At 44.1% G+C, this 12,385-nt stretch overlaps 1 protein-coding gene across 1 annotated transcript in view; it reads left to right on the top strand.

Annotated features, from left to right (window-relative positions):
* Positions 1-12,385, top strand: part of ADCY1 (adenylate cyclase 1) — a 274,667-nt gene that overhangs the window by 140,163 nt on the left and 122,119 nt on the right. Inside the window, exon 5 of the mRNA XM_090049959.1 lies at positions 11,673-11,800. Coding sequence (XP_089906085.1) covers positions 11,673-11,800 — 128 coding nt within the window. The remainder of the gene's footprint in view (positions 1-11,672; positions 11,801-12,385) is intronic.

The following is a 12,385-nucleotide window of genomic DNA, read 5'->3' as shown; positions in this document are numbered from 1 at the left end:
CAGCGATCATCGCCTGCTGGAATTCACCATCCAGTGCAAGGTGGCAAAGGCATGCAGTAAGGCAGCGGCCCTAGATTTTAGGAGGGAAAACTTCAATGAGCTAAGGAGGATAGTTGGAGAAGCGCTGAGGTCCTGGAGGGGAGGGGAGCCAGGTGTCCAAGGAGAGTGGTCGCTCCTTAAGGAGATGATCCTCCAAGCACAAAGGAAGGTAATCACAACGAGGATCAAAGGAAGCAGGAGAGCACACAAGCCTCCATGGCTAACCAAAAGCATCCGGGAATGTCTCCTTGCTAAAAAGGAGGCTTACACCCAATGGAAAGAAGGGGTCATCCCCAGGGAGGACTATTCTGCAGTTGCTCGGGGATGTAGGGGGGTAGTTAGGAAGGCCAAGGCAGAGATGGAACTGGGACTAGCTTCCCAGATTAAGGACAATAAGAAGTCCTTTTTTAAATACATAGGGGGTAAAAAGAAGGTCCCGGGTAATGTGGGGTCCTTGCAGGACACGTTGGGAAACTTGGTTGTCACACCAGATGGCAAAGCTAACATGTTTAATGATTTCTTTGCCTCCGTCTTCCTAAGTAGGGACCAGAACAGCCACCTCCCTGCTGGGCCCCTCTGGGGCCCTGGGGGAGGCACACCTGGGCCATGGGTTAGCAAGGATTTAGTTAGGGAGCTTCTGGAGGGGTTGAACATATTCAAGTCAGCTGGTCCGGATGATCTCTACCCTAGAGTTCTAAAGGAACTGGCCCAGGTCATTGCAAGTCCCCTGGCACAACTTTACGAGCACTCGTGGTGCTCTGGTGAGGTACCGGAGGGCTGAAAGAGGGCCAATGTGGTCCCCATCTTCAAAAAAAGCAGGAGGGAGGACCCGGGAAACTATAGGCCGGTTAGTCTTACCTCGATCCTAGGCAAGCTGTTCAAGAAAATTATGCTGGCACACATCCAGGAGGGGACAGCAGGGAACTGAATGCTTAGGGGCAACCAACACGGGTTCATCAGTGGCAGGTCCTGTCAGACCAACCTGGTGGCCTTTTACGATCAGATCACCAGATCATTAGATGCAGGGGTAGCAGTGGACATAGTCTTCCTGGACTTCCAGAAGGCTTTTGACACTGTCTCTCACCCCGTTCTCATTAAGAAACTGGCAGGCTGTGGTGTAGACACCCACACAGTCAAATGGGTCACCAGCTGGCTGGAGGGCCGCACCCAGAGGGTGGTAGTGGATGGGTGCTTCTCAACCTGGAAGGACGTGGGCAGCGGGGTCCCCCAGGGCTCAGTCCTTGGGCCCACACTGTTCAACATCTTCATCAGTGATTTGGATGAAGGGGTAAAACACACCCTGTTCAAATTTGCAGATGACACTAAGATGTGGGGGGACATGGGCACACTGGAAGAGTGCAACAGGCTACAATCAGACTTGGACAGGTTACAAGGGTGAGCAGGTGAGAATAGGATGGGATTCAACACAGACAAGTGCAAGGTGATGCACCTCGGGAGGAACAACCGGCACCATACCTACAGGCTGGGGAACTCCCCTCTTGTCAGCACGGAGGCGGAAAAGGATCTTGGGGTCATCATTGACTCCAAGATGAACATGGGCCGGCAGTGTGGGGAGGCAGTTAAGAAGGCCAACCGTACCTTGTCATGCATCCACAGATGCATCTCAAGCAGGTCCAAGAAGGTGATCCTCCCCCTCTATGCGGCACTGGTCAGGCCGCAGTTGGAGTACTGCGTCCAGTTCTGGGCGCCACACTTCAAGACAGATGTGGACAGCATGGAGAGGGTCCTGAGGAGGGCCACTCGCATGATCAGGGGACAACAGGGCAGGCCCTATGAGGAGAGGCTACGGGACCTGAACCTGTTCAGCCTCCAAAAGAGAAGGCTGAAGGGGGATCTTGTGGCCTGTTATAAACTAGTCAGGAGGGATCAGCAGGCATTGGGGAAGTCACTGTTCCCCCGAGCACTGCCAGGAGTGACCAGGAATAACTGTCGCAAGCTGGCAGAGGGTAGGTTTAGGTTAGATATCAGGAGGCGCTACTTCACGGTCAGGGCGGCTAGGGTCTGGAACCAGCTTCCAAGAGAAGTGGTGCTGGCTTCTACCCTGGGGGTGTTTAAAAGGAGGTTAGATGAACATCTTGCTGGGGTCGTTTGACCCAGTACTCTTTCCTGCCATGGCAGGAGGTTGGACTAAATGATCTGCTCACGTCCCTTCCGACCCTAGAAACTATGAAACTATAGCACCCCATTGATATTTTCTCATTTCACAATATTTCTGTGATGCTTATTATGTAAAAGATACATACTCTTTCCAGTCAACCTTTTCCCCAAAGACCTTTGTCTCACTGCAGTTTTCCTTAAATATGACATTTTCTGAAAGCTTCAGTACAGCTCAGTCAGCTGTTTCTGTGAAGAGAAAAACTTATTAAAAAACGCTCTGTATTTCTTGATCTCTCAGATTTGAGTTCCGGCCCATACCCCTACCCTTCTTGATATTTTGTGAATTTTTTTTATATGGGGACCATGGAACATCACCAGTGAATTGCCATTCGAGGTGCATGAGTGACAGAAGACAAGTAAATATTGTAGTTGTAATAGCAGTAAGTTGTTTTAATTGGGTTTTTTTGGTTTTTGATTTTACACAGGTAAACCATGGTAAATTGCTATTTCCGCAGGGTATCATAATAGGGCTGCAACATATGTGACTTAAATAGATTGTTAACCTCAGAGATAGCAACTCATTAGAGCTTTCATTATAGTTAATTTACATTTCGACTTGCTGGAATAGAATATCATGATGGGCAGGATTGTCCACACATGAAGGATGAGATTCTATACCTAATTAACAAACATTTTGAAGCCAAATGTCTTTTGTTTATTGTGATCGTAATATACTTTCAGTCATGGTATAATTCCCATACTGCAAAAAGATGGTACAGTGACATAATTTCATCTTTACAGTCACATCACTGAATTACAAACTCGCATACACTTGACTGGAGACAATTTTCTCCTGTCTAACCCATTCAGTTCTCTTACTGTGGAACTTTGTATATTAGAGTCAAATTTGTTTTTCCTTTTTTAATATTTCTCCCATGTTTAGGAAAAGTTATTTCTTCCCTTCTAAGGCCATATTTACTGTTATCACTATGATCATATCTCCATTATCCAGCTAAATTGAACTCTGTGGGCTAGTACATTCAGCTAATTCTTAAGTTTTCTATAGGGATGCAACTATGGAATGGAAGAAAGCAAGCATAACTTTGTAAAGCTACTCATGAAGACATTAAGTTCCACTAATGGTTTCCAGAGCCCCCTTTTTTTTAAACCCTAAAGCTCAAAATTCAATTTGGCAGAAATGTGTACACAGTGATGAGCATGATGCAGTGAAATCCTCTTATAATGGGCACGTGTACATGAAATGTTTACTGTGGGTCTGCCTAATTAACTCCACAGAAGAGTCTCTGCATCTTTACATACAGCCCTATTAAGCTGAAGTAAACCAATAAACACCACTGTAGAATAGTACTTATAAACACAAGTACTATCCTTCTGTAGAGTTATTTACTGCACAGTTATGTAACGTGCACATGTAGATACTGATGGGGCTGGCTGGGACACAAGGAAGCTTCAGTGTAGGGGTTGCCTCCTGGAACACCCTCCTACCCCAACCAGCCCCTCTGCAGCACACTGAGCCAGGCTGGAGCAGCTCCAGGCCAGCCGGCTGACCCCCCAGATTCCCTGCCAGCTGGGGCTGCTCCAACCTGGCTCAACATGTCACTCCAGGCACATGTTCAGGAATGTCTTGAGTCTAAACAGGTTAAGAGCCATTATTATAGACAAAATAAAGTCACTTTTTACTTTTCTTGTAATTTTTCTTGTTGTTTTTGTCACCTTAGGTATTTCTGCTACATTTTCCACATTCCTTGCTCCATTCAATGTGTATCTCTTTCATTGCACTGGCTTTTTTTTCCTGAGTGGTGGCAATTGGTTAAAAATTTAAGGAGATGTATGAATTTTTCAGAGACCTCCTACCGATGTGTTTAGTTTTGCATTTCTCATCAGCAAATTTTGTGGACAAATTGGAGAGTCCAGTGGAGGGAAGCAAAAATGGTTAGGGGGCTTTGGCATGCAACTTCTGAGGACAGGAGGACAGAACTGTGCTTATTTAGTGTGAGGAAGAGAAGACTGAGGGGGAACTTGATGGAGCTAGAGTGTTCTCAGTGGTGGCAGATGACAGAACAAGAAGCAATGTTCTCAAGTTGCAGGAAGGGAAGTTTAGGTTGTTAGGAAAAAACTGTCTCAGGAGGAGGGTAGTGAATCACTGGAACAGCCTATCCAGAGAGGTTGTGGAACCTTAGAGGTTTTTAGGACCTGGCTAGACATAGCCCTGGGTGGGATGATCTGCTTGGGGATGGTCCTGCTTTGAGCAAGGGGTTGCATCAGATGACGTCCTGAGGTCCCTTACAACCCTAATTTTCTATCATTATATGAATGTTAGGTTTTCTACTGTATTCTCATTAAGAATGTAAAACTTTCTGAAACTCTTTGTCATCCAGTTATGGTTTTATCCTCTATTTTTCTGACACATTAACAAAGTTACAGAGAGAGGCCTGCATATAACAAAAGGAACTTGAGATAACATAGGCCTTAGAACATGTGTTGCTGGGGGGAAAAAATCATTAAGACACATATGTCTTGTTCCTCCTTCCAAACATGATGGGTTTGGTTTTGTTAAGCATCTTTATTAATGATTTGGGTGATAGGTTTGAGTGCACATGCAGCAGATTTGCAGATGACACCTAGTTGGGTCAAATTCTAGATAAGCTAGAGGGCAGGGTAAGACCTGGATAGACTGAAAAAATGATTTGCAGTCAATCAGATGAGATTCAACATGGACAAGTACCAAGTCCTGCACTTGGGATGGAATAATTGCATATACAGAACAGACCAGAAAATTATTGGCTGAGCTGAAGTACTGCAGAGAGGGACCTTGGGGTTAAAGTGGACTATAATCTGAGTATAAGATAAAAGTAAGATCTTGTTGCTAAAAAAGCTGACAACATACTGGGTTGTATTAGCAGGAGCGTTACTTGAAAGTGAATGGAAGTGATTCTTTCACTCTGTTTAGCATTAATGAGGCCTTATTTGCAGTACTGTCTCCAGTTTTTAGCCCCACACTTTAAGGACATGAATGGATTAGAAAGAGTCTAACACAGGGCAACACAAATCATTAGAGCCCTTGGAAGCAAGTCTTATGAGGAAAGCCTGAAACAACTAGTGTTATTTAATCTGGAGAGAGAAAACCAAAGAGGGATTTGATAACAATACCTGAATGGCAGTTTACAGACTGGGAGGAAAAGGGCTTTTTCCTCTGTGGTTGTTGGGGACAGAACTGAGAGCCATAGCTGTAAGCTGCAGCAGAGGGGATTTAGGTTGGAAATTGACTATAAGGGTGGTCAAGCACTAGACAGGCTGCAAAGAGAAATTGTGGAATTTCCATCTTTGGACATTTTCAAGAACAGATAGTTGTCTGTGATGGTTTAGTTAGGGATGAACCTGCTTTGACCACGGACTGGGCTAGATGACTTTGTAACATCCCTTCCAGACTTTTCTTACAATCCCTTTTTCAGTGCTTGGTCCAGTTTTACACCAATAACCTTTGGATCAGATGTTCATATCTATGTATCCACTCCTATATCTGAGTGCCACTTAAGAGATAACATGTTACAGAAAAGACAGCAGTTTCTGTGGGCAAATGGGATTGATAGGTATCCTACTTCTGTCAGGCTGTGGCCTTGAACTTGGGGCCTCAGTCTGCCTGGTACAGATGTTCATCCTGGTCTGCCACCTCCTTAACAGATCATTGGGGTGGACACAGGTGTCCCGAACCCTCCATCTGGGCCTAGCCCCACACCTACTCCTTGCCGTTGGAGTAGCTATTGGATGCAATTCTCTCTGCAAATGGCAAGATAAAGTGTAACTAATTTATGGATAAGTAAAAACAATTCTACCTGTGGATTATGGCTCCAGAAGGATAAACAGTAAAAGTTTGAAGAGTTTGCAAATAAGGTTACAAATGAGCTTATATAAAGTGAAATGGGTGCATACAGCAAAGACTGTCATATAGCCATCTAAACCTAAACCAGGAGCAGCATGTGAAGACATTTGCTACCACTGAGAGCAGCAGGGGCAACCTGGGGTAAGTAACATGGTGGGGGGAAGTGAGGAGCAAGGAGAAGCTGGTAGGTTCAAGGAGGGCAGGGAGCTCCTGTTTCAGGAAGAGGTAGTTAAGAACAATACAGCCCCAGAGTTGGGGTGAGTGGCTGGGCTTTCCTAGCACCAGGGTTGTGGTGTGAGCACATGTGTTCACTAGACTGGGTTGACCTATTTTAGAAAGGTTAATGCAGGTTGATCTAAATTTCAGATCCTAAGGTGAAGTAACTTAGATCAGGTGTGTCAATTTTTAGATGATTTAAGACATACCCCCACCCCAGCCACACACCTCACACTCCCCAACACATATCCATACACCCGACCGACCATACTTATACACAGCCCTGAATTCCCATCCACACCCATACCCCAACCACCCCCCCCAGATAGCCACTTACACCCCCACATACACACAATATACAAGAGTAAGACTGTATTTTGAGCTATTATACAACTGTCTCTATATACACTATGCAAACACACAAATCAAAACAAAAATACTTTAAAAATAAAATTAAAATAAGGTATAGTAGATGTTTGATTCTTTTAGTCTACGGTTTTTCTTCCAGTTCCAAAAAGGCAACCCCTCCATTACAAAGGAGTACTTCTGGGGGCAAGGGGAAGGACGTTTAGTGGCAAAGGTCAGGGATTAAGGGCAGGACTTCTGGCCCCTAGCCAGTGACTATGAAGTGAGGCACCTGTCAGGGCACAGGGCTATCTTTGTGGTCCTCAACAGCCCACCAAAACTCATTAAGTGGCCTTCCCATCAAAATAATTGCCTGCCCTTGATTTAGATAAACCTAATCTTGAAGGGTTTGATCTAAAGGTAACCCTTGTAGGTACCTTTGTCTGTCTGCCCTTTTTTTTCTTTACTCTGTTCAAAGGCTGCATGGTACTGGTATAAGCTTATTATCTATTCAAGCCCTCAGTTATAGTCGTAACCACTGATCCAGTAAAGTATCTCTATTCAAGAGAATCCTAATCACATGCTTTAGTGCTTTGCTGAATTGAGGTCTAAGAGTTCCTTAAACTTTGGTACTACTTTGCTTCTGTCTTGTTACATGGCCTGTGAATTCTGTTCCTTTTGTGGGGGGGGGTTGTTTTTTTTAATAAACTTTGAGCATGAAACAAGACTATTTTTGCAAGAGATGGTGGGGCAGCAGAGGGAGGGAGCAGAAAAGAATCCTTTTGGAATTGCAACATCTTACTTTATTCCACAAAATGGATGGAGGAAATGATTTATAAGGCACTCAGTGGAAAATGTAAAGCAAGTTACTTAGCAGCTTCAAAGAGTCTGCTATCTACATCTGAAGAGTAACACCTGATACAAATTAAGTGTTCTCTTGCCCAGAAGGAACTCTTTGCAGCTCATTTTGGCATTATCTCCATAAAACCCCATGGGTGGGCATCTGAACTGGCTAACTTAATGCACTATAAATGCTAAGAGGTCCCAGCTCTTTCCATTATATGTATGAACCCCAAATTATCAACTTTTTAAACAGAAGCTGCTGACATAAATTCAACTGTGTCTTGAATTTATAACGGCCATGATTGGAGTTTTGTAAACTCATGTTTTCTGGGCATCTCAGTGAAAATGAAGAAAGGGAAAAAGTTGGTTTTGTTAATTTGCCTATCAATTTAAAAGTTCATTTTTGTGAATACTCACTGGTAGTCAGCCCTAGAAATCAATTCCACAGGGTAAGCAGGGATAATCAAACATTTTGCTAGAGATCACTATATAGCAATCATTTGTTATAAACAGGGATCTGGGTTTTCTGTTTCCTATGGAAAAACAGAGAAAACCATGGATTTCCCCTCTTTTCAGAGAAAATGTGGATTTCTCCTTTTAGCAGAGAAACCTGCAGATTCCCTGCTTTTGCAAAGAGCTCTGCAGGCTGGTTGAGCTCCAGCTTGTAAGACCTCTAGGAAACCCCCAGCCCTGCCCAGAGGGAGAGGGGGAGGGAAAGGGGGAGGAAGAAGGGTGGGGCCTGAGGTGCTCAGTCGGTTACGGCTCAGCTCAACTCAATCTCACTTCGCTTCTGGAGCTTGTGCAGTATCTGGGGCTTGCAGGGGGCTGTGGTCCCCTCTGGCAGGGCTGGGGAGTTGTGGGTCATGGCTGGTGGGGAGCCAGGAGCTGGCCCCAGCCCTGCCTGAGCTTGCAGAAGCAGTGGGAGAGCTGCTTGTGCGGTTTCTGCTATAATCACTTGCTGTTTGGGGCATGGAGCTGCAGACTTGGGTCCCTGGCTCCATATCCCTGGTAGCTGGAGACCCCCTCTGGTAGGGCTGGGGAAGAAGGTTGTGGGTGGGAGGCAAGAGGCATGAGTAGGGTGGGGGGGTGTTGTGGGTGCAAGTGAGGGGCATCACCAGGGCTAGGGGTACCTTGGGTGTGAGTGAGGGGCATCAGCAGGGCGAGGCATTGTGGGGGAAGCATTGGAGAGAAGTGAAGGGCACCAGCAGGGATGGGGGGCTTTGGGGGTGAGGGGCACCAGCAGGGGGGGCAGAGGCATTAGGGGTGAGTGAGGGGCACCAGCATGGCTGGGGGGTGGCTTTGGGGGCAGTGAGGGGCACCATCAGGGCTGTGGGAGACATTGGAGGAGGGTGAGGGGCACCAGCAGGGGTAGGGATGGCTGCAGGGGGCTTTTAATTTTAATAATGGATTTGGGGGGGTTGTCAGAGAATTTGTGATTTTTTTTGTCAGAGAATTTGTTATTTTTTATCAGAAAAAACTAGGATCCCTGGTTATAAATAAAATGAGGGAAACAGCAGGTAAAGAACATAGTGGAGATTTTCAAATAATGGTGGTGATTTAGCTAGATGTCTTCCACCAAAATGAATAGAAGAGACATGGCTAAATTTCAAAAGCCAAAAACCAATAAATCAAACTGAAAAAACTAGTATTTTATTTTTCCGTCCTGAGTTATAGCTGATGTACTAAAAGTGGTCATATACCAAACTCTCTATTTTTACACTTTGTTAATTGTATTTGAAAATATCCAGGTTGGTTGGATTCTGCCACCATGATGGAGGTAACGATTTAGTGCCTTTCCTTATCAAAATTGGATCTATGCAGTACACTTATCACATATGTTCCCCCCTCCTCCCCCCTACCTTTGGCTTTTTAAAAAGAAAAGTATTTTAAACAAACCATTTCATAATGAGGGGAGAATGTTGGTCATTTAACTGTTGTAGTGTCTATATTCCACATTTCTAAAAAGTCTGTCTTTAGGATGACTGCAGGTTAGGTCAAACAGGCAGCTACTGGCTACAGACTACACATATCATCATAGAATTGTAGAACTGGAAGGGGCCCATAAGATCATCAAGTCTGATCTCTTGCTGTCAGCAGGAAGTTGTTGGGTTTAGACAAGCTCAGCACGGTGCCTATCCAGCCTCTTCTTGAATACCTCTAATGATGCTGACTGCACCACCTCTGGTGGGAGTATGTTCCAGATTCTAGAGAACTTTACAGAGAAAAAGTTCTTCCTTATGTCTAGCCTGAATTTGCCCTCTGTAAGCTTATATCTATTTGTCCTTGTCCTCCCTTGAGGTGCCCTCCTGAAAAGTTGCTCCCCCAGATCTTTGTGTTCTCCCCTGAGGTACTTGTAGGCAGCCATCAGGTCACCTCTCAGCCTTGTCCTGCTCACCCTGAACAGGTCCAATTCCCTGAGTCTCTCCTGGTAGGGCTTATTCTCCATGCCTTTGACCATGTGGGTGGCCCTTCTTTGTACTCTCTCAAGCCTATCCATGTCCCTCTATAAGTGCAATGCCCAGAACTGGACACAGTATTCCAGCTGAGGCCTCACAAATGCCAAATAGAAAAAGAAAATGACCTCCCTGGATCTACTGGACACACATCGGCTAATGCATGCCAGAGCTCTGTTTGCTTTTCTAGAGATCTCATCACACTGCTGGCTCATATTTATCTTCCGGTTGATTGTAACTGCCAGGTCTCACTCGGATGCTGTGCCAGCCTGTGAGCCATCACCCATCGTGTAGTTGTGGTGACGGTTCTTCCTACCCAGGTGAAGGACTTTGTACTTATCCATGTTAAATCTCATCTGATTCTGCTTCAGTCAAGAATCCAGCTTGTTGAGGTCTTCCTGGATCCTGGCCCTTTCCTCCAGTGTGCCTGCATTGCCCCACAGCTTGGGGTCATCCTCAAACTTAATAATTGAGCTTTTCACTCCCTCATCCAGATCATTGATGGATGTATTAAAGAACATGGGTCCAAGCACACATCCCCAGGGGACACCACTGGACACAGCCTTCTAGGAGGAGGCCAGCCCATCAATTACCACACGCTGGGAGTGGCCTCTAAGCCAATTGTCCACCCATCTCACTGGTCAAGTCCAGCACCTTCAAGTTTGTTTGAGAGAATCCTGTGAGACACCGAATCAAAGGCTTTACTGAAGTCTAAATAGATCATGTCCACCAGGTGTCCCTCATCCAGATGGCTAGTTACCTGGTCATAGAAGGGCAAAAGGTTTTTCAAGCATGATCTACCCTTAACAAAGCCATGCTAATTGGTTCTTAGCACTCCATTCATTTCTAGCCTGCAAATGATGGCCTCCTTAATACGTTTTTCAAATTTGTTTGCCATTTGAATGGGATAATTATAACTTTGGGTAATAATTTCAGTATGGGCCTGTGTGTATAGGCCTAGCTGAATGACGGGTATTGGATCACTATATAACATCTACCATGGCCAATGAAAGGGATCATAGGAGTGTCTTGGTTCCTGGAATGATTCATCATAGCTGAGCAATGCCCCAGCTGGGAAGTGGTAGAGGTGCTGCTGCAATTAATGAAGCTGTCACTATCTCCATTTATTTCCTTAGAAGATAGATCTGGCCATATTACTGTTGCTGAAGAAATTTGCCAGTCTGAGTAAATATGAGACAAATTCCATAGCAATGCAGCTAAAAATGACTTCATCTTCTAGTTTGACATTCTGTTATGTATTCACATTTAAACTAGGAATGAGCATGGTAATGTGAACTGTGCATCTATCATATACATATTAAATTTGTAAACTAGAAATCTATTTGAAGACCAAATACTTCTTAATCCAAGCTTTCCATAACATTTAAAGGTTGCTTTGTTCCAGTCTTTGGATTTGTACTGGTACAAGAATGCTGTCAGTCTGAAAAGTATAGGTCCATTTTAATTGATGATTGGGGCTGGTTAGATCTGGAATTTTGTTCTGGGGATCTGTCATGTTAATTGTATTATCATGGAATATTAACCTGCAATCTGGAATTATAAATTGGTTTGGTTGATGCCCAACCAAGAAATGCTGAAGTGATCCCTTCTTCTATGTACAGAAGATGGAAGTTCAGGTTTCCATGATTCACGTATTTTAGATAATTTAGTGCAGTGAAACACAATTTTCCATGTAGAAATATATAATTTGTGTTGTAAATCTTAAAATATCTCTCTTCCTATCTATTTTATCAAAGGAAAACCATTGCAGAAGAATAAAAATCCTGGGGGACTGTTACTACTGTGTATCCGGACTGACCCAGCCCAAAACCGACCATGCTCACTGCTGTGTTGAAATGGGACTGGATATGATTGACACCATCACGTAAGTATCTCATATGTTGCATTCAAGATTGAATATCCTTGTAACATCTTTGTAGTGTTCATGATTTATGGTAGCATGGAGTATTTCACTTATATTGTATATATTTTTACATTGGGGCATTGTAGGCACAAATTTTTCCACTTCATTTATTCAGTCTAATGAAAAAAGTATGTTTGTGTGTGTGAGAGAGTTAGTATGTGAACAACCACACTAAAGGGGAATCATGAAGTACTCCCATTACCATTTGCTGTAGTAATGTAGATTGAACCCAGAAGCAGGGAATCTGGTTCCCATTTGTAGAATGTTAAAGCTGTTCTGTTCACCCACACCTGTCTATACAGTCAAAGCTGATTGTGATGTATGTATATATTCCCAAATCAATTGTTCACTGAATTCTCTTTCTTGTCTGTTTTTAAACTTTTAATTTATTTTGCCTTTCAGAAATATAATGTGAAATTCATATTGCCTTTCAGAAAAGTATTGTTATGCTTGAGAGCTCTCCAATGATTGTTATTTTACCAAAAGGCAAAATGTGAATGTGAGAGAATTTTGAATGAGCTATTAATTTCTAAGCAGGATGTAGAA

This window comes from Crocodylus siamensis, chromosome 5 (assembly GCF_052110815.1).
Source record: "Crocodylus siamensis isolate JL-2025a chromosome 5, ASM5211081v1, whole genome shotgun sequence".
NCBI classification, from domain to species: Eukaryota; Metazoa; Chordata; order Crocodylia; family Crocodylidae; genus Crocodylus; species Crocodylus siamensis.
This window is presented reverse-complemented; position numbering and strand designations above follow the sequence as displayed.